Source organism: Phoca vitulina, unplaced genomic scaffold (assembly GCF_004348235.1).
Source record: "Phoca vitulina isolate PV1807 unplaced genomic scaffold, GSC_HSeal_1.0 scaffold22, whole genome shotgun sequence".
Lineage (NCBI taxonomy): Eukaryota > Metazoa > Chordata > Mammalia > Carnivora > Phocidae > Phoca > Phoca vitulina.
Genome location: NW_022589725.1, coordinates 16,472,136 through 16,500,001, shown reverse-complemented (window position 1 = coordinate 16,500,001; position 27,866 = coordinate 16,472,136). Strand labels below are relative to the sequence as shown.

Here is a 27,866-nt window from a genome sequence, read left to right as displayed (position 1 = left end):
TTCACGTTGAGTACTGCCCACCCAGCAGTTCACACCACCCGCCAACTGATAAACATTTGCCAAAGCGCAGGAGACAAATCCAAATGTAATAAATCTAGATCCTACTTATTTTCATGAAAAACACATTTCCACTTTTGTGTGGACTAAATATTCCTCTAAAAGTGAAGTTAAAACATTTTTCAAATATTCATTTCTCACTTCCTTCCTATTCTCCCTGGATAAAACTGATCCCGCTCTTTAAAAATAAGAAAAGGCTAAACACCAAGAATCACTTTTTTTTTTTTTTTTTAAGTCCTTGAACATGGTTCACCAGTCTGGAGAAAAAAATAAGTTCTAGTAAAAAAGAATCATTACTTTCCCGTACAAATATCATCTGTGAACATCAGCAAAACCCAGTCTCCCACTTCACAAGGCCATTTATACTGGCAGGGCCAGCAGCGAAGAGCTATTAAGAAAGTGGGGAAAGCCTGGGTCAAGCACTATTCCCAGATAAATAATACACGATATTGTGTCCTTGGATCCAGGGTGATTCTTAGTGCTTGCTTGTATCTAAATCTCTTGAAGAAAAAGTCTTTCACTGGACCTACACCTCGTTTCGTTATCGCATGCCTAACTGAGGGCAGGAGTGATTAATTTTGCTCTATTATATTGTTCTGTTGAAAGGAACCTAGGCCCAAAAGCTAAACTTAATTTTTGATTAGACATTTCTTCAAGGCATCATGAAACCAGTAAACATGCCCAGTGGTGTAAACTGTAAAATATAGACAGAGCAATTCCTTCCTTGAACATCACTTTACTACCAGTGTTGAGAACAACGAAGTTTACCAATGATGTATCTGCTTGTCTCAGCTCAATGTTGTGATGCCACTAAACTCTCTCTCTTAAGTCTCTTCTTGAGAGAATGAGTAAACCCGGAGCATGTGTTTTATGAGGTTTTCTAGTGAGGCAGACAAGTATATGTTTGTCAGGGCACAATCTCATTTCAACTCACCAGGTTACTAAAAACAATTATTGCTAGTCCTGCTATTGATGGATAGGGAAATGGAGGCTCAGCTCAGTAAAGCGATTTGTCTCAAGAGTGCCCTGCTTCGTGGGGGCAAAGCCAGGGCTAAGACTCCGTGTCTGTCTGACGCTGTTGGCATCCTCATGGATGGGAACCTCAGACTCCTTCCTGGAAGATGTCTAACACACTTCACCAAGGAAAATGCCAGAGCAGGAGGGAAGTGTTAAAGTCCAGGGGATCATTTCCACTATCAGAGAGCGAAAATGCTAAAGAAAACGCTGTCCTGGAATACCAACTCTTCCAGCTCTTTCTCAGGAAAGAGTACAATCTCCTGATGTGACAAAAACTGAACAGTGGTTGAAGTTAAAAGACTGATCAAGTCAGCAATGCAGGAAATGTCAGTGTCATTCAAACATAAAAATGTGACCTAAAGAGCCATCAAGTAATTGCTGCTGAACCTCCTCAGTGTGGAGGCTGACCGAATTAGACCCGTCTGAAATAGAAAAGGCAGAATTTCAAATTCATCAACCCGGGGATCCACCCAGAGCCCACGACAAAAGGGCACAGGGAAGGGGTGGCTCTTGTGGTCCAGCAGCTTCATAGTCCCTTGGCCTCCCGGGTGGTACAGACCCAGCTGGCCTGGCTGCCAGTCACTAAATCCAGGTGTGGCCTGTGGCAGGGCTCCCAGGAGTGTGGTACTCACAGCTGGCACTCGTCCCCCTTGACGCCCTTGGTGGTGCAGAAGCACTTGCCCGTGTTGGTGTTACAGAGCGATGCGTGCCCATTGCACTTGCATGCTGGGGAGAAGAAAAAGGAATGGAAGTCACGACCGGCTTGAAAGATTACCACTATCATAGACTCTTCCTAAAACACATAATTTTATCTGAATCGGATTCAATAGGAAAGACAGATTAGAATGAAAGCATTTAATGGGTAAGATTCAAGTTTTCCAGCTAATGATTTATCTCAAATACTGTAAAGGCAACATTAAAAGAACCAAAGTCCAAGGACAGGAGGAAAGAGAAGGCTGGCTTCTACTGCCACCTGAAGCAACCATTTTGATCTATTTCGATCTTCTCAATAGGCTGTTTTTCACTATTATGACTCTTTCATTCATTCAGTAAATATTTATGAAGCATCTCTAGTGTGCCAGGCGCTGGGCATGGGGGCAGAGACACAGTCCCCGCCCCCAAGGAGATGCTCTGAGCAATAACCACTCCTGAGGGCGAGGCTTGGTCTGGCTGCACTCAGCCTCAGATGAGGGGCCTGCCCCACAAAGGCCACGTCTCAAATCCTAGCAGGGCTCAGAAGTGAGGTGAAATCACAGTAGCTGGTCAGTGTTTCAGAGGCCCCGCAGGACTCGCAGAAATGGGCACCCATGTCTCAGGGGCCTCGGGCATGGGGTCTTGTGCATAGTCCCCACCCAGTAATGCCAGGCACTGTGATTACTGTCAAACGGATGAAGTCCAGTCACAAGGAGTGGGAAAAATATTTTTACTAAAGACCTTTTAATCTGAGCAGGAAACGTTCTTTAAGAGTGGCAGGCAATGGCCGTAGATTACTAATAACTGCCCACATTTCCTGAGTGCTCACTATGTGTCACGCACTGCTCTGACCGCTTCCGTCTCAACCACCACCTTTTTATTCCCATTTTATGGATGAGGAAATTGAACCCCAGAGAGGTTAAGGGACATACTGATAAAATGCCAGCTCTCCCCTGGTTGCTCTGGAATCAGATTCTCAAGGGCCAGGCTAAGGAATTTGGAGGTGGGATTTCGGGAGGAGGTATAGAGATTTTCCTTTCTTATTTATTTTCCTGCTCAGAAACCGAAGGGTCTTCCCATTGGAAATAATAACAAGCCAAAAAGCAGTTTGCCAGCCTCACTGGCAATACATTTTAAAAATGTATTAATTTATGTTCTAACACTAAAAAGTCCTTGCTTACAGGAATCTATTTGACATGCATGGGAAAACAGAAGACTATTTAAATCTTTAAAATATACTAGAAGTGGGGCGCCTGGATGGCTCAGTCGGTTAAGCGTCTGCCTTCGGCTCAGGTCATGATCCCAGGGTCCTGAGATCCAGTCCTGCATCAGGCTCCTTGCTCACTGGAGAGCCTGCTTCTCCCTCTCCCTCTGCCTCTCCCCCTTGTTTGTGTGCTCTCTCTAATAAATTTTTAAAAAATAATAAATAAAAAAATAAAATAAAATATACTAGAAGTACTGAGGAATCCAGTTCCTGGTTAAAACCCCATGTGTAATTTTTTGGACTTGACCACAAGCCAAATCCCAGGCTTAGCCAGCAGGTCTCCTGTGCCCGGGGGCCATCTCGAGGGGAGCTGTAGTCAGGGTCTCAGGCACCCGCACCCCCCAAGTCAGCCATGTTCGGTCACACGCTTGTATTCCTAGCGCAGGCACCTTCGTTCCTGAGTCTCTTTATCTGGGCCTTGGGCAGACCTTCTTCAGGAGCCTTGCTGAGCCTCCTCAGGGGAAAGCGGGGGAAGCTCTGAGGATGCGGTCCCCACTCTCAGTCCCCAGCACTTACCCCCCCTTCCCTCCCCTCTCCAGGGTCCGTGATAGGCTTTTGCTGGAGCCTTCTGTTCAGGGCTCTCCCCACCTCTGTGCTGATCCACCTGACCCTCAACCAGTATCCAGTCCAGGAGGGAAAGGAACATGGGGACTCAGAGCTTTCTTGCGTTAAGGTTTAAGGCTCTTGCTTTACCACCACAGTAACTGATTAAAGGCTTAACTCTTCCATTTTCGGCTTGTTGGCGTTAACTGGCTACTCTGATACTTGGCAGCTCTGCTCACTCTCTCCCAGGCTTAGCTGAGCTCCTGAAAAGTATGACAAGAAAGGCAGTATCCAAAACCAAGTGGCTTCTGTCCTCCTAGATACTCAAGTCAAATCAAGGCACAGTGTTCTAGCTGGTTTGCAATCAAACCCTGAGGGATTTGACTTACGCTGACATTTCCCCCCGTTGGTGGGATCACCATAGAAGCCAGATATGCAAGTCTCGCAGTGCTTGCCTGTGGTCAGGTTCTCACACTTCTCACAGATACTCTGATTAATGCACTTGCTGTGGCCATTGCACTGGCATGCTGAAAGAAAAAACATTAAAAAAAAAAAAAAAAAAAAAAGGAAAGAAAGAAAGCGTTTTAGGGGGCCTGCCCCGTGGTAGAACAGGGTGGAGTAAATTCCACAAGATTTATTTGCAACTATCTATTTAATTCCTTATTACCTCTAAATACAAAACTATTAAAACTGGCACACTAAAAACGAGTTTGAGAAATAAGATCAAAACATCCATCCAATTTGCAACGACGTGGATGGAACTAGAGGGTATTATGCTGAGCGAAATAAGTCAATCAGAGAAAGATATGTATCATATGATCTCACTGATATGAGGAATTCTTAATCTCAGGAAACAAACTGAGGGTTGCTGGAGTGGTGGGGGGTGGGAGGGATGGGGTGGCTGGGTTATGGACATTGGGGAGGGTATGTGCTATGGTGAGCACTGTGAATTGTGTAAAACTGTTGAATCACAGACCTGTACCTCTGAAACAAATAATACATTATATGTTAAAAAAAAAAAAAAGAAGAAGAAGAAGATAGCAGGAAGGGAAAAATGAAGGGGGAGAAATCAGAGGGGGAGATGAACCATGAGAGACTATGGACTCTGAGAAACAAACTGAGAGTTCTAGAGGGGAGGGGGGTGAGAGGATGGGTTAGCCTGGTGATGGGTATTAAGGAGGGCACATACTGAATGGAGCACTGGGTGTTATACGCAAACAATGAATCATGGAACACTACATCAAAAACTAAGGATGTAATGTATGGTGATTAACATAATAAAAGAAAAGAAAAAGGAAAAAAAAAATCCATCCAGGGTTAGTCCAGGAAAATCAGAAATATACCACAGCAGGATGAAAGTTTACAGCCATTAAAAAAATAATTTGTGGTTGTTCATAAAAATAATGTATGTTCATCATAGTAAATTTGAAAAAATATATGGAAGAGGGGAAAATCATATTCAACTGCACCACGCACAGATCACTGTGCACATTTGGGATTTTAGTCCCAGGAATTTATTTTTTCTATATAGTTTTACACAGTTGTGCTCATATTAATACACAACTTTGATTTTTTTTTTTACTTACAGCACAATTACTTTACCACGTTATTTCATCCATCATAAACAAAACCTTAAATGGCAGAATGATTTCTATGAATCATAACAGCTATTTAACCATTCCCTTACATTCTGATATTTAGTTTGCTTTCAATTTTTCTTTTTTAGAAGAATAACCATCTTTACATATAAAAATATTCCCACAAGTGTAATTAATAAGATTCTTGATGCACAGAGGACCTTACAACTAGAAAGGCATATGAAACCTGGACCTCTCGGGACTGCTCAGGACAGCTGTTGAGGCTGTGCACTGCAGACTCCAGTGGGGCCATCCACAGAGTGCACAATCTACACCATTGCAGGCAGAAGACCTGACTCTGCAAATCTGTCTTTTTCCCCCAGCTTTACTGAGACACTACTGACATGCAATATTGTGTAAGGAGTAGAATGCACTGATTTGATACATTCATACATCGCAAAATGATTTCTACCCATGGCGTTAGCTAACATCTTGTCACATAACTACTATTTCTTTCTTGTGGTGACATGTCAGGTTTACTTTTTTAGCAACTTTTGCAGATCTCTCTTGGTTGATCAATGTGATATAGCTTTCCACCACTGTGGCAACTTTTCATAGCCTTGCACCTGTAGTTCACGCACCTGTTTCCTATCCCATCGCTGATGTATTTGACTTGTTCTATATAGGCTGTAACTGAAAGACTTAACTATGACTATAGCAGTTATTATTGCACCAAAAATACTTCAGAGGTGTGGGATATGCATGTCGTTCCTGTAAAGATGAACAACTGTACAGATACCAAAAGGGAAAAGCACAACACACACACACAAATGCAATACCTAAAATCATTTACCAATAAAATCTGTATTCTAGATAAAAAGACTAGAAACATGCTTCTCTCTCTCTTCCCCTTCAAAATCCCACTGAAATTACGGAAAAAATGTAAAAACAAGGATAAATCCATAGGAATATGGGGTAAGAGAAAAAGGTGTATCAGATGTATTGAGAGGTACTTCTGAATTACTGAGCAATTTCTAGAAATTATAAAACAGATGGTGTCAATCTGACAGAAAAAGGGAGTTGAGACATCTGTCTCCTAATGTAGAAGGAGGGGACAATTAAAGTGACTAGATGCACTTTACCAACTGACACCTGAAAAATCCATCTGGGGCTGGGAGACAGAACAGGCCCAGGACGTGCCTCCCGACCAGTTCCATGTCTGTTCAACCTCCCACCACATACAAAAATAAACCCAAAATGGCTTATGAACCTAAAGAAAAGAGAAAATCTATGAAACTTTAAAAAGAAAAGATAAGAGTAAATCTTTGTGATCTTGGGTTAGCTAGGCACTGATTTCTTAGATATAATACCAAAAGCACAGGGGATAAAATTTAGAACTTTTATGTTTCAAAAGATACCACCAAAAAAGTAAGAAGAAACCCTCAGAATGGGAGAAGGTATTTGCACATCATTTAGTCAATAAGAACTTGTATCTAGACTTCATAAAGAATTCTATGGGTCAATAATAAACAGACTCATTAAATGAACAATTTAAAAATGGGCAAAGAGGGGTGCCTGGGTGGCTCAGTTGGTTAAGCATCTGCCTTTGGCTCAGGTCATGATCCTGGGGTGCTGGGATCGAGCCCCGCATTGGGCTCCCTGCTCCACGGGGAGTCTGCTTGTCCTTCTCCCTCTACCCCTCCCCCCTGCTCATGCCCTCTCTCTCAAATAAATAAAATCTAAAAAAAAGGAGAGAGAACTTTTTAAAGAATGGGCAAAGAATTCAAATACACATTTCTCCAAAGAAGACACAGATGGCCTGTAAGATGCTCAACTTTAGTCATTAGAGAAATGCAAATCAAAACCAGAGATACCATTTCTCACACACTACAACATCTGCAATTAAAAAACAAACAAACAAAAAAACCCCCCCAAAAAACAGACACAAGCACTGATGAGCACGTGGAGAAGTCTTAACCTTTTCAGGCTGGCCAGTGAGGGTGAAAAATGGTACCGCTACTTTGGAAAACCCCATGCCCTTTATTCCTCATTCATACCCCCAGCCCCAGGTGATTGCTAAGCTCTTATCTGTCTCTCTCTGTTTGCTCTTTTTTGGACATCTCACATAAATGGTATCATATAATATGCAGTCTTTGCATCTGACTGCCTTTACATAGCATGCTTTTGAGACTCATCCGTGTCACAGACTACAGTACTTCATTCACCCCTTTTATCGTTTAGCAGTATCCATCATACAAACGTATCACATTTTGTTTATCTATTCACCAGCTGACAGACACTGGGTTGTTTCCACTTTTGTCTATTATGAATAATGCTGCTATAAGCATTCACTGCAAGTTTCTGTGTGGACATATGTTTTCAATTCTCTTGGGTATATACTGGGCCATATGATAACTTTATGTTTAACATTTTGAGAAACTGCCAAACTGTTTTCCAAAGTGGCCACACCATTTTACATTCCTTCCAGCAATGTGTGAGGGTTCCAATTTCTCAAATGTTGTTGAGCATCTTTTCCTGTGCTTATTGGCCATTTGTGTCTCTTCTTTGGAGAAATGTCTATTTCAATCTTTTACCCATTTCTTAATTGGGTTGTCTTTTTACTGCTGAGTTTTAAGAGTTCTTTACATATTCTGGACGTTAGATTCTTACCAGACACTGTATATGATTTGCAAATATTTTCTCCCATTCCGTGGGTTGCCATTTCACCTCATATACTCTTGGTATTAATAAAAATGCACAGACTTAAATACTTCATGAGTTAAACTAGTAGATTAGAAACAAAATGATAGATCCTTTGACATCTTAGAGAGGAAAAAAGGGAACACAGAAAATTTAATTCAATTTGAAAGGAAAAGACTGGTTTCTTATTTTGCATTTCCCTACTCTGTTTCCTTTTCTGAGAAAGACTTCTTTACATCCATTGCCCGCTTTTTCTGTTGAGCTGACAGCGCTTTCTTCTGGAGGGCAGAGGTTTGCATACTCAGGATGATAATCACTTATTACGTGCACTGCAGGTATGTTCCCCCGCCTGTCTCTTGCCTTTTACCGTTGCTCACAGTGGTCTTTCCGTTACAGAAGTCCTCACAAAGAGCCTTGTTGTCAGTGGCACCGTCCCACTCTTGGAGATGTTCCTACCCACCAACCTCCTGGGGGTCTTTGCACCTGCCTAACCTCCCCCAGCTGTTCTGGAGGCCCATCAGCATATTCCTGAGTATTTACTGAAAGTCTGAATCAAAGGCCAGTTTCTCAGGACAGCATCCCCAGCAGGTGTAGACTCAGGCTTTACGCCAACTCATGATCTATTCCTTCTGGCACCAACCACTGGAACGAAGGAGGGGAAGGGAGCAGAGGGAGAGTAGGAGGGAGGTAAGGAGCGAGAGGAGGCAGATAGGCTTAATTTTTCCTCTTGCCAGAAGGGATAGGGACCTTTTCCCTCTCCCTTTTCTTAGAGCTTTTCAAGAAAACCTGTATTTACAAATCCTTTCTCTGTTCCTTTGATATGTATATGTATGTAAATCTTTTTTTCAAAAAAACCCCTAAATACCTTTAAAAAAAACCTCTTGTCAGCACAACAATCCAGGAATGTTTTTCTTAAGGGCCTGGGAGCCATCACTTTGAAATGTAAACATCAAGGAAGGCAGCACTCTATATCCCTATCACTTTGGGAATTCAGTCTGGGTGCATTTGTGCAAGTGTAACCATCTGCTTGCCATAAAGATAAAGGAATTTTTTTTTTTTTATAAAGGCAATTAACTAACACAGGTGGCCACCCCAATTCCCAAGTAAATTCAGGATAAGCTATGAAAGAAGGTACAACAGGGCGTCTGGGTGGCTCAGTTGGTTAAGCGACTGCCTTCGGCTCAGGTCATGATCCTGGAGTCCCTGGATCGAGTCCCGCATGGGGCTCCCTGCTCGGCAGGGAGTCTGCTTCTCCCTCTGACCCTCCCCCCTCTCATGTACTCGCTCTCTCTCATTCTCTCTCTCTCAAATAAATAAATAAAATCTTTAAAAAAAAGAAGGTACAACAAACAGTGCTGTCAAACCCTCTCAGATGAGGACAAGTTATCATTCATCTTCAAAACATTTATGTACTGGATTGTATATGCCTGGCTATTTAAAAGGGTGAGATTTCTCTGTTTTTGCAATCTCATTAGTGGACTGCCTGTAGGGTGCACCACAGTCTGGTTTGATGCTTACTCAAAATAAATCCATTTTCCTTTTTTTCTACATTTGTGGAGAGGAATTTCTGGGTTGGTAGTAGTTTTTTCATTCTTCCCCTAGCAATTGCCACAGTGTATTTTTCAGTAAAAAGCAAACTACAGAACAATATATATCATATTAATCCTGTATAGCATAGTATTTCGTATTTTTAAAATAGACGGTATTTGTATTAAACCATTAAAAGTTTTTACTTCTGTGAAGAACTGGAGAAGAAGAATTCCGGTTTTTATTTTATCTACAGCTGCAGGATTTGTTCATAATGAACGTACTTCAATACTTCCACAGTGAAAGCAAAACACCTCACTGGAACTTCTGTGTTTTCATGAATTGACATTAAAAATACTGTTCATAAAAAAAAAAAAAAAGTATGTATATATTTTTCCGTGCAAAACCATTTTTCCTAAGATGATCTATTTTTTTTCCTAAAGAAAATTCATATAAATAGTGTAGCTTTCAAAGTTTTATTCTTTGTAGATAGGTAGCAAAACACTTGATTTTGGATACACGAGACATCTTACCTGGACAATGAATGAAAGACCAGTTGTATCTGCTGTCCTCCAGGCACATGCTGGCATTGAGAAGGGGCTGTGGGTAGGAATTCCCCGCAGGGGCCTGGGAAGGCATCTTCACTGGTCCTTTATAGGAGCCCTCTATGCATTTGCCTTTGCCCGTGTTGCTGGGATCAGTGCACCAGCCACAGCCTGGCTGCTCCAAGCAATGGCTGCAGGTACAATAGCCTGAACAATTTTCAGCTGTAAAAGAACACAAGTTACAACTCACTACCGCACGTAGCTTTGAATTCACTGTATTTAAATTACCTTTTTTAAAAGTTTTTTTTTTTTAGATTTATTTGTTCATTTAAGTAATCTCTACACCCAACATAGGGCTTGAATTCACAACCTGGAGATCAAGCGATGCGTGTTCTTCCTACTGGGCCAGCTAGGTGCCCCTAAATTACCTTTTATTTAAACAGGCTATTCTGTCAGTCAAAATTCCTATTCTAAGGTGATTTTTTTTTTTAAAGATTTTTATTTATTTATTTGACAGAGAGAGAGAGAGAGAGAGAGCACGCGCGCACAAGCAGGGGGCGCAGCAGAGGGAGAGGGAGAAGCAGGCTCCCCGCTGAGCAGGGAGCCTGATGTGGGGCTCGATCCCAGGACCCTGGGACCATGACCTGAGCTGAAGGCAGACACCCAACTGGTTGAGCCACCCAGGCGCCCCTCTAACGCGATTTCTTAAATGACACAATAAATTTAAAGAGCCCAATATCTTGCCCAACATAGAACAGGGGTTCCTCCCCTCCTCTATCAATCCCAGGATGTGGAGGCAGAAGGGACCTTAGCGGTCATCTACCAGAAAGCACTTATTTCATGCATCAGGAGAGGAAGATGTGGAGACATTACATGGATTGAGCAATACGTTTCTGTACTCTGTGCTCCGTCCTACAGGGCTTGATTCTTTTTTTAAAAAAAACATTTATTTGAGAGAGAGCGAGAGAGAACGAGTAGGGAGAGGGGCAGAGGGAGAGAGAGAATCTCAAGCAGATGCCCCAACTGAGCAGGGAGCCCCGACGCAGGGCTCAGTCCCACCACCCTGAGATCATGCCCTGAGCCAAAATCAAGAGTCGGATGCTTAAGTGACGGAGCCACCCAGGCGCCCCTGCAGCGCTTGATTCTGCATGAAGGTTCCCCTCCCCTCAGGCAGTCCGGTCTTGCCGCTCCCTTTCACTTACGGGGGCAGCTGCTCATGGTGTACCACTCCATACACTGGCCAAAAGGGAAGGAGGCCACGTAGGCATTGGAGTCCACGCACTGCTTCATGTTGCTGCACCACATGCACTCAGAGCTGCCGCTGGTACACTCTCCACACGCCGTCCGCAGGGCACACGGCGTCCGGCACTGCTTCGCGCTGTGGTTCGCTGGGAAGCAAACCCAGGACACTTAGAGCTCCCGCCACATTGGCCAACATCAAAGGCTTTTCGGGATGGCTTGTGACCCACTAGCATGTCATGAAATCACACCAGTGGGCTACATTAAATGTAGGAGAAAACCGAAAACACAGAGTCGCCCTGTACTGGGCTAGTCAGGTATATTCACACGCTGAGGGGAAAAAACTCCTTCTTTTCGAAGAGCGTTAAGGACAGACATGAGGGAACAAGGGAATCTTTCCATAAGCGTGGCAGTTCTAAAGCTCCTTGCAGTATATGGGACTCAGGATGACCTTCAGAGGTTTTACGACCCACCCGAACATGAAAACTTGTATCTGTATATTTGCAGGAAGAGGGACCACAGAATTCATTACATGCACCAAAGCATTCAGGACCCAAAAGGGTTTCCCCTACAGGAAGCTCAGAAACCATATTTTAAGAGGACTCTTACAGGGCTATGAATTCTTCTCTACACCTCTGTACTCCTCAGATGACTTAGAGTACCTTCCTAAAATGAGACACGATGTCAATGGCGTCCCAAAAAGTGCGCACAAAATTCCACCTACTGCACGTGAGTCCCTCTGCAGGGTAAGATGCTCGTCTCGGCTCGTCTGCGCGCTGCAGATGCTGCCCCTGAGCCTGCCCACGGGAGGCCTGAATGCAGCCCACGGGGGAGCTGTGAACCCGAGAAGCTCCCCAGTGTGTGCTCCTCAGTACTCTCCCACAGCGCTAACACAGTTCCGGTCAGCTTCTGCTTTCTGTTGTGTAACTGCTCTCCCCATTTTTCTCCCCACTGATGCTTTCTGTCTACTGTCCCTGCAGTGACCTGCTTGCTTTTCTGATATTTTCTTTGCATTTTTTGTCCTTTTCGTCCACAGCGTTTCTCTGCCAACCTTAAGACATTTGCCTTTCAGAGCAATTCTCAGTACTTTTTACGGTCAGCACACCAATCAATCTCATTGCTAATTACAATGTTAGGTTCTTTGAGTAGTGTTAGTTATTTTTGTTTATGCTTCCGGCTCATACTATTCAGAGCCGGAGATTATTTCCTTCCACTTTTAAGTGCTGGGTTATACTCCGCTTCATATGCTTGAAATCAATACTCCCCATCTGTTTTTCCTGATCATCTCACACCTTCCAGTATTTCACTACGCCTCCTACAGACGTCTCTCTTTCAGTGAACTTCCAAGGATACATCATTCACCCAGATACCTACCAGGCCTTTCACAGACGCTGCCATTGAGTGGGCTGATGCAGGTTGCAGCCTTCAAGCCCCGAGTACTGGGTTCTGACAAGATTCCACAGAATCCAGCATCACTGGGCTCAGACGGCATCCACTGGAGCAAAGTATTTGTGAATGGGGACATATCTTCCCAGCACCAGTAGGACACATTGATCTTCCGAAGGCCAACCCATGGGGTTAAGGTGAGCTTGGACTATAGGCAAAAGAGATACAGCTTTGAATATAAGACATGTCTTGAGCAAAAGAGCCTTCTAGATAAAAACCACTAAGTTACATATGCCCCGCAGATGAAGGAAAACCTCCCCATCCCAATCGAGCCACAGCAGATTGGGACAGACCATCATGTCACCCCCCTCTACTACACTCATGCACTAGAACTCTGCCTGCCGGGCACACCACGGGGAAGCTGTATGGGTGCGCCCAGGACAAGGGTGGGTACTAGAAGCTGAAGTTCTGAGGACGTGAACTCACCATGCTCTGTGATGACTGCATTATTCGCAGCTGCTTAAGGACAAATTCTACCTTCTTCTGGGTTGTAAGAGAAGCCAAAAAGGCATTGTGGTTCCTACAGGACAATTTAGCATTGTCATAATTCTCCTTGGCAGTAGTAATTTTCAAACAGGAGTTTCCGACCAAATGCCAGCCAATGCCACAGATATTTTCTTTTGTAAAGTGGAGAGGGAAAAAAAAAAGTTTTAGAAATCACACAAAACTACTACACTACCAGTTCGAATGATCGGAAACCTAAAAGGTTTCTGCGATTTGAATTCCGCGGTACTTTACTAGGATGTGGTGAGGGCATCCGACACATTACTAAGGACCGATGCAGAATACAAGAATGTTAGACTTCACCAGTCCTACTTCCTGGATCTCAAGAGGCATATTCTACAGTCAACTCTCTATGTCTTAGAAGAAAAAAATCTTAGGTGCCAGTGCTAGATTTCTAAACCCCCTTTTGAAGAACAATTAGAAACAAGACTAAAATCCTAAGTAAAGAACAGAAAAATGAGTATGCGGATTGGAAGGGTGGGGAAGAAAACTGGAGGATGGAAATGAGTCGTTGAGTGAACAAGACGATGGTCTTCAAAAGCTTCATTGTTTCACATCAAGTGGAAGGTAAAATCAAGGGTACAAAACATCCTGAAAGTGAGGTGGAAATATCCCTCTCAGAAAAAAACAAACAACCCTAAGTGATACAGGTGCAGCACACAAGGTAAGACTGGAATCTGCTCCTGAGATCGCCCTGAACCCACCCAGTTCAGCTCCATGCCCCAAACTGCACAGAAGCTCTGTGCGCTTCCTGGGAGACAGGGAACAAGCAAGGCAACTTTGCCAGAACCAAGTACCCTGGAGATACCACCAGCGAAGCCCGGGACCAGTCAGTGAGGCAAGTGGAAGGTGCCACAGGAAAGGGATCATGTAAGAGCAAATAAAGCATCTGCTCTTCCAAGTGTGGCATCAGTGTCCCTCCTCATTAAAATGTAGATTCTAGCCCCACTCCCCCGATGTGTACCAGAATCTGACTTCTGACAAGACCCTCAGGTACTCCGCAGTACATTGAAGTCTGTTGCAATGAGGTAAAGAAAAGCAGCTCATACTCATGCAAGCTGAATCAAGTACTCCCAAAGGGCACTGAAAAGGGGCCTGGCAGACCCTGCTGCCCTGTGCATGCTTCAGGTGCTGCACAGAACCATCGATGTCCCCCTTCTCGGAAATCCCAGTTGAGCAAATATATCACAGAACTTCTGTTGTGGCTGGCTAGCCTGAGGCCCTCAACTCTTCATCCTGAACCTCAGATGCCATAAATTGAGGTATTCAGGACTGGAGATCACCTCAGGAGGGTGCTGCTGATAAAAGCATCTCTCCTCCTTCTTGTCAGAAGGTGTTGACAGCCTAATCCCAGTGGTCAGTATTCTTCACAAAGTGCCCTGCAGACTGGCTGCCAAGACTGCTGCTTTCTATAGCCAGGTGACCATAGCAGAGGCGAGCGGGGACAGGGCAGCAGGCTCGATGATATGGAGCCAAGCTGTCATTCTATTCTCCAGAGCAGCAGATGATGCTTCACTTTATTTCAAAGGACAGAAGGAGCAAATGCTTAAGAACTGTATTTTCATTTTAAAAAATAACCACAATAGTGGTATGGGGGAATGAATGGATAAAATGAGTTTGTTCCCTCTGCTGGGTTCAATCTAGGCTGCACAGTATTGGGGTGGGGGTGTGTGTGAAGTCTCTGGACCCACACATATCCAGATGCCCCTACAAGGCCTACCGGGCAGGGCGATGCACTCCTGATTGCGGGGCTCCCACTGGCAGTTCTGGTCCAGGGCACAGCTCCTGCAGCTGGTCTTCTTGTTACAGTAGTACATGGGGTTATCCTTGGGACAATTCTCGTATCTGGAAATGGAGATCTAGAACACAGTGGACAAAAGCTTTTCTCTTAATCCACGGACAGAACTCACGGGGAGGACAAACAGGATACTAAAATCAACAAAATCTAATTGAGGAAGCAAACTGCAAATAAAGAAATAAGTAAGATGCAGATAAAGCAGCCCTGCAGGGGAAACAGTGTGCTGAAATCTTCTGCACAGGGCATGCCCTGACATGGCAAGGAGGCAATGCGCTCTTTTAAACACCATGCTTTAACCTGCTCGTCTGTGAAATGGGGGTGTTCAACCTGCTGCTTTTCAAATGCCTCCCAGTCTAAAACTTTCATATTTTATGAACTGCTTTACAGAATAAGCTGTCAAAAACTACAGAGGCTGAGTCATTGTATCTTTTTTTGCCCTATATCCTAAATAAAAAAATCATAAATGATGAGCATAAATTATACTGAGCCACAATATAACATAAGACAAGGAGATTTTGCAAAGTCGCCTGACTCACCTTCAGTCTCAAGTCCTAACTTGCTCCCAAGAGCTTGCACAGGTAGAGTGAGCTCACCGTGACAAGGCTCACACCAAGCATCTAGGACCTAGCAACAGCCATGCCTAAGGATGGGGAGTACACAGAGTAACAGTCCTACCTTCTTCTAAAATACTACACACCAATCCTTGTGGCTAGCAGGACCTTCGAAATTAGGATGTATATAGCATCCCTTCCTAAAAGAAAGCCTGAGCAATAATAAACTCTAAAGCTATACCGGAGGTTTTAAAAATCCCTCTGGGCCAGTATTTGTATCATACACACCATAATCTCACACCTAACCCCCCCCTGGGGTTTTTTCATCCTCTGAAACCCTTGAGAAGCGGCCCCTGACCTGGCCTTCCGTGCAGCTGTGGTTCACGGGGACACAATGGTCACTACACCAGTGACAGTCATTGGTGTTGGCTGTGCAGCTGTAACAATCCGTGTGCTGGTCACATCTGTCGTGGTCAAGAGCTATGAAAAGAAGAAAAACTCATCAACTGTGACAGCTTCTCCTTAGAATAAGTCACAGGCCATTTACAGCTGCTGTTGAGCACAATCTGAGACAAAGGTTTTTTTTAAAAAAAGTAACAAGGGTTGGCAAGTAAAATAGGAAGAAAAACTGGCAGGAAGATATATCAGTGTGTTCAGGTTAAAAGAGTACTTAGAAATAAGTAAACAATATGAGGAAACACTATTCTGTAAAGCTCCCTGCCCCCAACAAAAGTACAGAGAGAGGGAAAAACAAAGATAGGTTACTTTAACTCAAGGACAATGAGATATAATGGAAGTAGGTCTGGTTCTTTGAATACTTTTCTTCCCAAGAAAAAAAGCAACCAGCAACAGAATCAACACCAAGAGCTGCCCAAGAGCCAAAGTAATGTAGAAGACCAAGCCGTCCCCCCCCAGCTACAAATGCAAGGCTAACCTGGGCACAGGAAGCGGGCAGCACCACAGAACCCCAAAGGAGACACTAGGCTGAGCTACAATCTACACATGTATGTAAGTCTAAGAGTGCAAGTTTCAGAATTCTGGGCTACTACAGACCTGCTGCATCTCCTACTGACCCTAGACAGGTCAAGGTCAGCAACAAAAAAGAGGCTGCACAACCATGTTGCTTGATCTACCGATCCACTTATGGACATGGCACATGGGGGAACCCATGGACAAGATAAGGTAGCCCCCCCTCCCCCCGCAAAGCATGCTCCTTAGGCTACTCTACCTGCCCTGGTCATCAACCCCAGGACTGGGTCCACACAGAAAGCAGAGTGACCAGGGATGCGACATTTGAGATGAGTTCACAGCAAAGAGGTTTATATTGAACCACCTATAGTAATTAAATATTACTTCCTATACTCTTGCACATTTAATTTGAACTTTTAAAATTTGGTTAAAAAAAACCAATTTCACAGATTTTATTCCTTTGAAGAGACAGTGTAGACACTGTCTAACCCTACCAGGTTCTGGTCCTCTCAGTTTTCCAGCACTCACTGGAAAGTTGTCTGGGTGTCCTTTTGGGGATTTATGCTCACCTTAATTTGGAGCATTCCAGGAGAGTGAAAGTTGACTCTATCCACCATAACCCTCAAGGTAACTTGCTACACCAACTCCAACAGTTAAGAAATTCAGTCAACATTCTTTAAAATAACTGAAGTGAACAAATATTTCGCAGAGACTTTTTTTTTTTTTTGAAGGATTTCTCAGCTATTACATCACTGTATTACACTGTGCTCTATCTCAGAGCAAAAACATAAGCAGCTAAGTAGGCAAGATGAAGAAAGCTTAGAAAACATAAGGGGTGGTTCTAGAAGCCAGGACCACTGGTCAACCTCAGCAACTCTCTGTCTTGTTATCACTGCTGTGCCCAACCAGAGAAGCTAGAAAGGAATGCTTTGCAAAGAGAGCAACACTACCTCCATCCTCTACTCCAACATAGTTTTTCTGGGCTGGCCCTCTTAATCTCATCCTTAACATTAGAACTGCATAATCCAATAAGGTAGCCACCACTAGCCTCATGTAGTTCTTAATTTTAGTTTAAAATTCAGTTCTTCGGTCACACCAGTCTCATTTCAAGTGTCTCTGGCTGGTAGCTCCCATACTGGGACAACGCATAATAGTACATTTCCATCATCACAAAAAGGTCCTGTTGTATTGCATTGCCTGGGACCAACTGCCAGGCTCAGGAGTTGGTATACAAAATCTGTGCAATGCCAAGGGGGTTTTGTCTCCATCACTCACAGACAGCTTCTAGGAGCCACATGGTATTCCCATCCACTGTAAAGAGGTTTACAAAACTATCTTCAAACACCCAAAAGGCCTTTGCACCAGTTATTACCAAACAATTTGGGATAATAAAATGAACATAAAAAATGCACATATGCTAAATACCTTCATAATTCAGACAAAATGAGATTTCGAATTAATTAAATTTTAAGAAAAGGAAAAAAACATACTTCTTTTGGAAAAACATTCTGATTTTAACTTTTCTTCTTGTGCTTCAGATGCCAACTCCCAGGAGATACACTGAGATGACCCTGTATCCCACACACACCGGATGCCAGGTCCTGCTGCCAGGCAAGCAGCTTCGCTCCGGTGTGCTCCACACCTTTCTGAGGTGAATACGAGGATGTCACTGAGAAGGAGACTGTTGAAGCCACCAAATACATACATGGTGCTAAAAGGGGGAAAAAAAAGGAGAGGAGTAGTTTACTGAAAGTTTCTATATACAGATGCATGACAGGCTTTTTACAATCTTCAGACAAAATGTCCCCAAATGTCCATCAATTCAGGATGTGATGTGAGTAAACTATGGTACATCCACACAATGAACTAGCAGTCGGTAGATGTAAAAAGGATTGAGGACGATTTCTACATACTGCTATGGGGTGATCCTCAGGATATACTGCTATGTGAAAAAAAAGGAAATGCAGAGAAAAGTATATATTGTATGCAACCATTTATCTAGTGAAGGAAGAAGGAAAACACACACACACACACACACACACACTCTTTTTTCATTTTAAAAACAAGAACAATGGGGCGCCTGGGTGGTGCAGTCAGTTAAGCGTCCAACTCTTGGTTTTGGCCCAAGTCATGATCTCCGGGTTGTGAAATCAAGCCCCGCGTCGGGCTCTGCATTCAGCATGGAGTCTGCTTGGGACTCTCTCTCCCTCTGGCCCTCCTCCCCCCTCAAATAAATAAATCTTAAAAAAAAAATTTAAATAAAAACAAGAAAACAAAACAAAGCTTCTCTTTAACTTACCTTCTTTTTAAAAAAAGATTTTTATTTATTTATTTGCAAGACAGAGAGAGAGAGAGAGAGAGCGAGAGAACGGGTGGGGGAGAGGGGCAGAGGGAGAGGGAGAGGGAGAAGCAGGCTCCCCGCCGAGCAAGGAGTCGGATGCGGGGCTCAATCCTGGGACCCTGGGATCATGACCTGAGCCGAAGGCAGATGCTTAACCGACTGAGCCACCCAGGCACCCCTCTTTAACATATCTTCTTAAAAGGGCTAGAAACTTTGACCAACCTAGTAGCAATAGATATGACTAGTACTTAGGCTGTGATATCTAAAAACCATTCTTTCCCTTACCCCTCAAAAAAAAGACTAGGACTCTTTAGAGGTAATCCCTAGGAAGTCAGGTTTAAAAATAAAAACAAGAAAAAAACAACTAGGCAGAAAAAATCAGCAGTGGTACACTGGGGAGACAGACTCTAGAATTAGTCTAGGCAAGACACTAAACAAACAGTAACAACAACCCCCAGTGGTGATGGTGGGGGAATCAGAATCCACATCTGATTATTACCTAAAAAGCTTGGTTTTCAACAAAATGTTACAAGAAATACAGGGGAGCCTGGGTGGCTCAGTCGGTTAAGCATCTGCCTTCGGCTCAGGTGATGATCCCAGGGTCCTGGGATTGAGCCATGCATTGAGCTCCCTGCTCAGCGGGGAGTCTGCTTCTCCCTCCACACCACCCCCTTGCTCGTGCTCTCTCTCTCAAATAAATAAATAAATAAATAAATAAATAAATCTTAAAAAAACAAAAACAAAACCAAAAAACCAAAAAAGTGTGAACCAAACAGAGGAAGCAGAACAGTCTTTGAGGGGACCCACATGTTGGACTCAAAAGACAAAGGCTTCAAATCAGCTATTACAAATATATTCCAAGAAAACTATGTCTGAAGAATTAAGTCAAAATAGGATATCAATGACTCAATAAGTAAAGACTATCAATAAAGAAACATAAATGATAAGGAATAATTAAAAGGAAATTCTGGAGTTGTAAAGTACAATAAGTGAAATGAAAAATTCACTAGAGGGACTCAGGAGACTTGAACTGGCAGAGGAAAGAAACAGTGAACTTAAAGACACATCAATAGTGATTGTATAATCTGAAGAAAAGAAATGAAAAAATATCAAAGAAAATGAAAAGAGCTTCAGAGACTTGCAGGACACTGTCAAGTATCCAACATAAGCATAATGGGAGTCCCAGAGGAAAGAAGTGAGAGAGAGCAGAAAACATACTTAAAGAATTAATATTTGAAAACTCCCCAAATTTGATGAAAAGGATTAATCTATACATCCATCCACAGAGCTCAACAAACTCCAAGTAGAACAATCACAAAAAGATCCACGTTCACACACATTATAATCAAAAACTGCTGAAGCCCAAAACAAAGAGAAATTCTTAAAAGCAACAAAAGTAGGATAACTCTTCACATACAAGAGAATCACATTAATATTAATGGCTAAGACACAATGGAAGCCAGAAGGCAGAGGAATAAGATACTGAAAGTGATGGAAAGAAAAAAAAATTTGTCAAATAAGAATTCTCTATCCAATAAAATTATCCTTCAAAAATGAAACTGAAATAAAGACCTCCCCAGATAAACAAAGACTAAGAAAATTCTTTGCTGTCAGGTCTGCCTTATGAAAAATAGTAAAGTAACAATAATAGTTGAAGACTTTAATATCTCATTCCTAATAAGAGAACAACTAGGCATAAAATCAACAAGGATACACAAAACTTGAACGACATTATCAACCAATTTGACCTACTGGCATCTGTGGAACACTCCACCTAAACAGAGCAGCACACATATTCTTTTCAAGGGCACATAGAACATTCTCCCGGGGAGACCATATATGCTAGGCCATAAAAAAAAACAACAACTCAGTAAGTGTTGTTTTTGTTTTTTTAGGAAAGGAAATATTCAAAGTATGTTCTCTGATCACCAAAATGGAATTAAATCATAAATCAACAGGTAGCAAATCTGTGAACTCCACAAATACTTGAAAAATAAACAACATATTCTGAATAACCTATGGGTTAAAGAAGAAATCACAAGGAAAATTAGAAAATACTTTTAACTAAATGAAAACAAAAATATGCCATTTCAAAATTTATGGGTTGGGATTAAAGTAGTACTTAGAGACAAACTTACAGCTTTAAACACATATATTAGAAAAAAAAGAATCTAAAATCAATAACCTAAGCTTCCACCTTTATTTATTTTTTTTTGAAGATTTTTATTTATTTATTTATTTATTTATTTATTTATTTGACAGAGAGAGACACAGCGAGAGAGGGAACACAGCAGGGGGAGTGGGAGAGGGAAAAGCAGGCTTCCCGCGGAGCAGGGAGCCCGATGCAGGGCTCCATCCCAGGACCCTGGGATCATGACCTGAGCCGAAGGCAGATGCTTAACGACTGAGCCACCCTGGCGCCCATGCTTCCACCTTTAGAAAGGAAAAGCAAACTAAACCCAAAGCAATCAGAAGGGAGAAAATAATATCAAGAAGAAACAATAAAATATATACAGAAAAATAATAGAGAAAAATGAAATCAGAAATTTGTTCTTTGACAAGATCAGTAAAATTGACAACCCTTTAGCTAGACTGACCAAAAACAAAGACAGAAGATAAATTAACAAAATGAGGCATGAAGAAGGGACATCATTATTGACCTTACAGAAATTAAAAAGCATATGAAGAAACAGGAACTTTTATACCAACAAATTAGACAACTTAAATGAAACAAATTCCTAGCAAGACTGATTATCGGAACTATCTAGTTCCTCAAAAAATTTAAAAACAGAACTACAGTATGATCTAGAAATTCCACTTCTGGGTATATAACCAAGAGAACCAAAAGCTAGGACTCAAATAGATATTTGTACATCCATGTTTATAGCAGCATTATTTGCAATAGGCAAAAGGTAGAAGCAAACCAAGTATCTACTGACAGAAGAATAGATAAACAAAATGTGGTATACGTATATGAGAGTATTATTCGGCCTTAAAGGAAAGAAATTCTGACACCTGCTACAACATGGATGAATGAACCTTGAGGATATTATGCTAAGTGAAATAAGCCAGCCACAAGAGGACAAATACTGTATGATTCCAGCTAAAGGTACCTGAAGTAGTCAACCTCATAGAGACAGGAAGTAGTGTGCTGGTTGCCGAAGGATGGGGGCAGGGCAGAATGGGAAGTTAATGTTTAATGGGTAGAAAGTTTCAGTTTTGTGTGATGAAAAAAATTGAGGAGATGAATGGCAGTGATGATTGCACACAATGTGTGCTATTAAACCCACACGTCAAAATGATTAAGATGGTAAACCTTACATTATGAAAATTTTATCACAATCAAAAAAAAATCTAAAAAAACTGCTTGGCAAGAAATAGAAAATCTGAACAGATAAACCTATCACAAGTAAAGACTGAATTCACAATTTTAAAATCTTTCCACAAAGAAAAGTCTAGGCCCAGATGAATTCTACCAAACATCAAACATGTCAAGTGTAATACCAATCCTTTACAAGTCTTTCCAGGAACTAGAGGGGGAAAGAATACTTCCTAATTTATTCTGTCCAATATTAATCAGACAAATATATCATAAAAAAACCCCACAAAACTACGGAGCAATATCCCTCATGAATATAGACAGGACATTTTTGAACAAGGACATTTTGTGGGTAATGGATACGTTATCTCAATCATGGTGATCATTTCACAAGTGTATACTCACGTCAAGTTATCAAAGTATACGCTGTAAGTATATTCAATCTGTTGTGTGTATCAACTCTACTTCAGTAAAGCTGTTAACAGGCCCTATATGCAGAATCACACATATTCAAAACAAAAGCAATTGCGTAGTAGCTCCAGGGAAAGTTCTTAAAATGCTACTGTGGGAGGCCAATGCCAGCAAATGATGCAGTTGGTCTCACAGGGTACACTGGGCCATATCCACCACATACGCGTGTGTCTGTGCCTCTCGTGTGACATTTGCTGGGACATCCTCAATCCTGCCAACCACCGTGCCAGATTAGAACCTGAAGAAAGAGTTAGGCTGGAGGCTACATAGACCAGAGACACAACGCTATCCTTAAACATAATAACCTCTGGCAAAAATCTGAAGAACAGAAACAAGATCATTTGGCAGAAGAGACAGAGAAGTGGATTCCAGATAATATAAAGGAGAACCTGCTAATGACAGGTGTCTACAGAAAAGGAAGCAGCTTCCTTCTTAGGTGGGTTTTCCAACCCTGGACATGTTTAAAGGGGGTGACTGCAGTTAAGTGGAAGTTTTGAGCAGATGACTTCAGATCTCTTCCAACTCTGAGATCCTATGATCTGCCAGGAAGTTTAGAACTAACCCACAGTGAGGCATCGAGAAATTCACTCTCACTTGCCTCAATTTCCTTCAAATTAACACAAGACTAACTTACTAGACGCATAAAGACTTTTGTGGCTAAGTATGTGTTATATACTATATCTAAAAATGGACACATTTCAGGGACCAAAAATGGTCACTGAATTTCTAATCTCACTATTGGTTTAGTATCACATTTTTTTAGCAGTCTGGATTCAACTCGTCAATCTGCTGCTTAAACCAAATAAGCTCCACCACCACCCCCCCAGGACAGCTGGTGTTTTCAGCAATTCTGAATCCATCTGGTCACACGTGGGCTATGTGAGGTACGAAGAACCCTTCAAAAAGGCCTGGAGCAGGCAAGTGAAAGGAATAGCTGCTTCTTCGCAGCCCCAGTGCCTCACGGCCAGCTCCTCACCCCACCTCCCTCACAAAAACCACAAGGAGAGCAACGAAATTGAGGTATGGCCGACCCAAAGCTGCTGACGGTCTAAGAAAACCACCACTTGGAATAAGAAGAAATGATACCAAAGTTTCTCTCCCAGTAAATTCTTTCACAAAATGAAACTAGCCATGGCCTCTCTTGTCATCGGCTGCCCCCTCCAACCCTGCCCCGTACACACGGATGATTCACAGATAGGCCCAAATACACCACTGGAATTACACAGAAATGAAAACATTATTATAAGTCAGGCTAAGAGCTGCTACAATTTAGAGAATATCTATGATGTGCTAAATACTGTGCTAGGAGAACCATGGGCACAAAGATGAATAAAGCAGAGGCCAGGCGCCCAAGGTAATGACAAAACAGCCCCACTGCTTTTCAGATGAAAGCATCAAGAGGGACTCACTAGAAAACGTCAGGGTATTCCTCACTGAGGAAGGATCAGCCTACAATTAAAACGACACTTCAAATAAGTAAGGGTGTCAGTCTGTACTCTCCCATGTTCTCACAGGAAAACCACGTTCATCACTAAATTGCAGCTGAGTGATTACTTTAAAAAGTTGTCACCTTTTCCCAATATCTAACTATCTGAATTTTGTCAATTCTTCCTTCATGACATCGGCAAGACATGCTGCTGGCTCATCTTTTCTAATCCCAGGTCTTCATCTCATCTTGCATCATAACAACAGAAATTTTGAAAGCCAAGGAATGCTAACATAATGTAGGTGTTGTCGCACTTAAGTAGTTTCCGGATCGATAAGGCTCAGAATTTTAGGAGGAGAAACAGACAATGCTCATAACAGCTGAAACAAAATGGGAAAAATTAAGAACATGATTAGGCTGTTTAACAAATCACCAATCTTTATTTTTTTTTTTTAAGATTTTATTTTATTTTTTTTAAATTTTTTTTTTTTTTAAAGATTTTATTTATTTATTTGACAGAGAGAGACAGCGAGAGCAGGAACACAAGCAGAGGGAGTGGGAGAGGGAGAAGCAGGCTTCCTGCCGAGCAGGGAGCCTGATGTGGGACTCGATCCCAGGGCCCTGGGATCATGACCTGAGCCGAAGGCAGACGCTTAACGACTGAGCCACCCAGGCGCCCCTTAAGATTTTATTTTTAAGTAACCTCTACACCCAATGTGGGGCTCAAGATCACAACCCTGGGGTCAAGAACTGGATGCTCCACCGACTGAGGCAGCCAGGTTCCCCAACAAATCACAAATCTTTAAAGCACACTGTGAGGAATGGGCAGAGTGTCCATTCTGGATCCCCCTTCTCCAGGGGCAGATTTATTTAGCTCAGGCCAGGCATTTTTGAGTGATGCAATGAAATGCAGTACAGACTTCAGAATATCCAAAGACTGCAGATTTATCTGTTTGAAGCTTCACAATCTCCCCACCTCTGTTCCTCTATCCTATCTCCCATCCGAAGTGTCCTCTCTCCTTTTTTTTAATCCCTCCTTACCACTCAGATGCAGTGATAAGAAACCTGACAACCCAAGTACTGCAAACAACAGTGACCAGCGGGGGACATAAGACAGTAACTGCACAGAACTGTTGTCCCATGCATTCAGACAGCACCAAACATAGCATACTCCCGCGTGCTAACAAACTTGGCATCAGAAGTAATTCAAATCCACATCAGACATTTTTTTAAAATTTTTTTAAAAAAGATTTTATTTATTTGACAGAGAGAGAGAGATAGTGAGAGCAGGAACACAAGCAGGGGGAGTGGGAGAGGAAGAAGCAGGCTTCCCACCAAGCAGGGAGCCCAACATGGGACTCGATCCCAGGACCCTGGGATCATGACCTGAGCCGAGAGCAGACCCTTAACGACTGAGCCACCCAGGTGCCCCACATCAGACATTTTAAATAGAAATCAGGAAATTCAGACCTACATAATTCTGTGACAAACTAATAGGCTGAAGGGATCCCGCCAATAATACGTTAAGTCCAATTCCACTTCTTCATGTTCAACTTTGCTTACATTTTAAACACAAGAGAAAAGGGACAAGCGCTTCTTCAGTTAAGTACCTGTTGTGTAAGACTGCTGAATGGCCAAATCTGTTGACATCATGGTGGAGATCAGGTCTGGGAAGCACTGACCAGCGGTCACAAGCTAGGAGCAAGAAAAATACATTTCAGACGGAACCGCTCTTCCTAATCAGTGGGAAATGGCATCTTCTTTGGGGAGAAGACTGTGACAAGCACAACCTCGTAAAATGTATCTCTTGGTTTTTCTTAATCACACCATTATTTCTGAGGTAAAATACGGCAAGAGCAGAACAGCAGGGCATGGAAGAAGGGTAGGACGATACGGCAATTCTAATTCATGAATGCATCCAACATCCATGACACTCACATCACTCATTCTGTTGCCCATCAATTTTACCCACTAGCACGCTTCTTAACAGGTAAATTTTATATTTTTCAAAACTTATGTAAGTAAAATATGTGCATTCTGTAATTATTTTCCACTCCATGTTGATTTGCCCAAACTCAGCAGCTAAAACAGGAAAATACAGGTGAAAAATGAAAAATAAAAATAAAAAAAAAATTCAAACTTCAAGTCCTTTCCTAGAACCCCTAGGATCTACTGATTTTCCTTTGTTCTGACCCATGCTAGCAATTCTCTTCTGGACCTTAATCTAATTGACACCCCAAAACCCTGCCAACCTCACTCATACTCGCTCTCTGAAACACTCAGACATTCACGCTCACTAAGCAAACACTCTTCTATTCAATCCAGACCTTTATTCAACCTTAACAACAACAGCTTTCACTTCCTCCTCCCCAACCTAGATTCCTTGGTCTTCACATGGAGAAGAGGCCATCAACTCTCATAGCTTCCTGCCCACCCACCTTGCTTCTCTCCCTAAAACCACAAGGTGGCAGGAGCTCCTTCCTCTTGTCCCACCTGGCTTTTACATGTGCTCAAGGAGGCACTCAACTATGCCTTCTCTTCCCTTCACAGAGAAGAGGGTTTTTTTTTCTTTTCTTTTTTTTTTTTTTTACTAAAACAGTCAACCTTCATGGTGTACATCTCACCTTACATGACTGCAATCTGGATTACTCCTTCCTGTCTAGAGGCTAACAAACGACATCACTGTTGCTAAATCCAAAAGGCTCTCCAGGCCTTGTTTTCCTTAAGTCCCCTGCAGCCACTGGTAACTGCTCTCTCACAGGTCACCGATCTTGCCTCATGTTCCTCCTGCTTCTCCAACATGCTTGCACAGTCTCCACTCTCCCGCAGACTTTTTACCCATCCGTTCTCTGGCTCTCTGCTCATTCCTGATGATACATGCTCCGTAGAGGCTCACCCCTGCTTTGGGCTTCCCACTGACTTCCGTATGCCTCGGTCCCATGGTCATCTCCAGCTGAACATGCCCCCAAACCCATTTTACTCCCTTCCTCCCAACCTAGTCCCTCTCCTTCTACTTCCAGCCTTGGTAAAAAGCACCGTCTACCACGGTTTTGACAAAACACCACCAGGTACCTGGCAATAAGAATGTGTCCGCCTCTCTCAAAACACATCCCAACAATCCCCAAGTTCCCAGCAGTTCTCAAACCCACCTCTCTCTTTAACCTCACTGCCACTTCAACAGCCTTGGTTCCAACCCTCCTCGGGATTTTGCAACAGCCTCCAAACTCCTATCTTGCCCCTTCCCAACTACTCACCACAATGCCACAAAGAGATCTTCTTAAGACACAAATACGACTCCATCAGCTCTTCTGTAAGATTCTTCAAAAAGCCCAAATTCCTTAGCATGATGTAACAGGTCTCTCAAGATCTGACTAGTCTGCTAGCTCTTTGCTTCTCTAGTTCTGCCAGAAGCCATTCCTCCCCGATGCGCAGCTGATAACAGCCAAAACTACTCAAGAGGCCCCAAGCACGTGGCAGGGTCTCTTTTTGCCTCTGTGTCTCCATGTACATGGGCTTCCTTCATGTGGGAAGTGCTGCCTAACTTCACCTCGCTGACTTCCTCGGGACCCAGGACCTATTCAAGAAGGATTCCCCTGATCATAACCCTTTTGCTCTTGAGTTAAGGCATGCCCATAGATGCTCTCATATATTCCTCTCAGAGCAAGTAACACCCTGAATTGCAATTATATTGTCTGCTCAGCTTTCTCCCTCCCCCACTGTGAGGGCAGGCACTGTAATTTACTCATCTTACAATCCCCAAGGTCAGTGGCTGGCACACGTATGTTTGCTAAAAAAGAACATCTGATGATACTTAACACAAGAGAATTTCTAGGATTTGTTTTGCATGAACAAATACTGCCCTCTTCTGGTCAAGTATAT

The 27,866-nt window shown here is 42.7% G+C and overlaps 1 protein-coding gene across 1 annotated transcript in view; it reads right to left on the bottom strand.

Annotated features, from left to right (window-relative positions):
* The window catches only part of ATRN (attractin), a 163,197-nt gene that overhangs the window by 58,413 nt on the left and 76,918 nt on the right, over positions 1-27,866 (bottom strand). Inside the window, exons 11-20 of the mRNA XM_032420030.1 lie at positions 25,598-25,682; positions 17,921-18,141; positions 15,820-15,941; positions 14,833-14,971; positions 13,035-13,225; positions 12,537-12,756; positions 11,126-11,311; positions 9,912-10,145; positions 3,964-4,101; positions 1,707-1,800 (exon numbers count right to left, since the gene is read on the bottom strand). Coding sequence (XP_032275921.1) covers positions 1,707-1,800; positions 3,964-4,101; positions 9,912-10,145; positions 11,126-11,311; positions 12,537-12,756; positions 13,035-13,225; positions 14,833-14,971; positions 15,820-15,941; positions 17,921-18,141; positions 25,598-25,682 — 1,630 coding nt within the window. The remainder of the gene's footprint in view (positions 1-1,706; positions 1,801-3,963; positions 4,102-9,911; positions 10,146-11,125; positions 11,312-12,536; positions 12,757-13,034; positions 13,226-14,832; positions 14,972-15,819; positions 15,942-17,920; positions 18,142-25,597; positions 25,683-27,866) is intronic.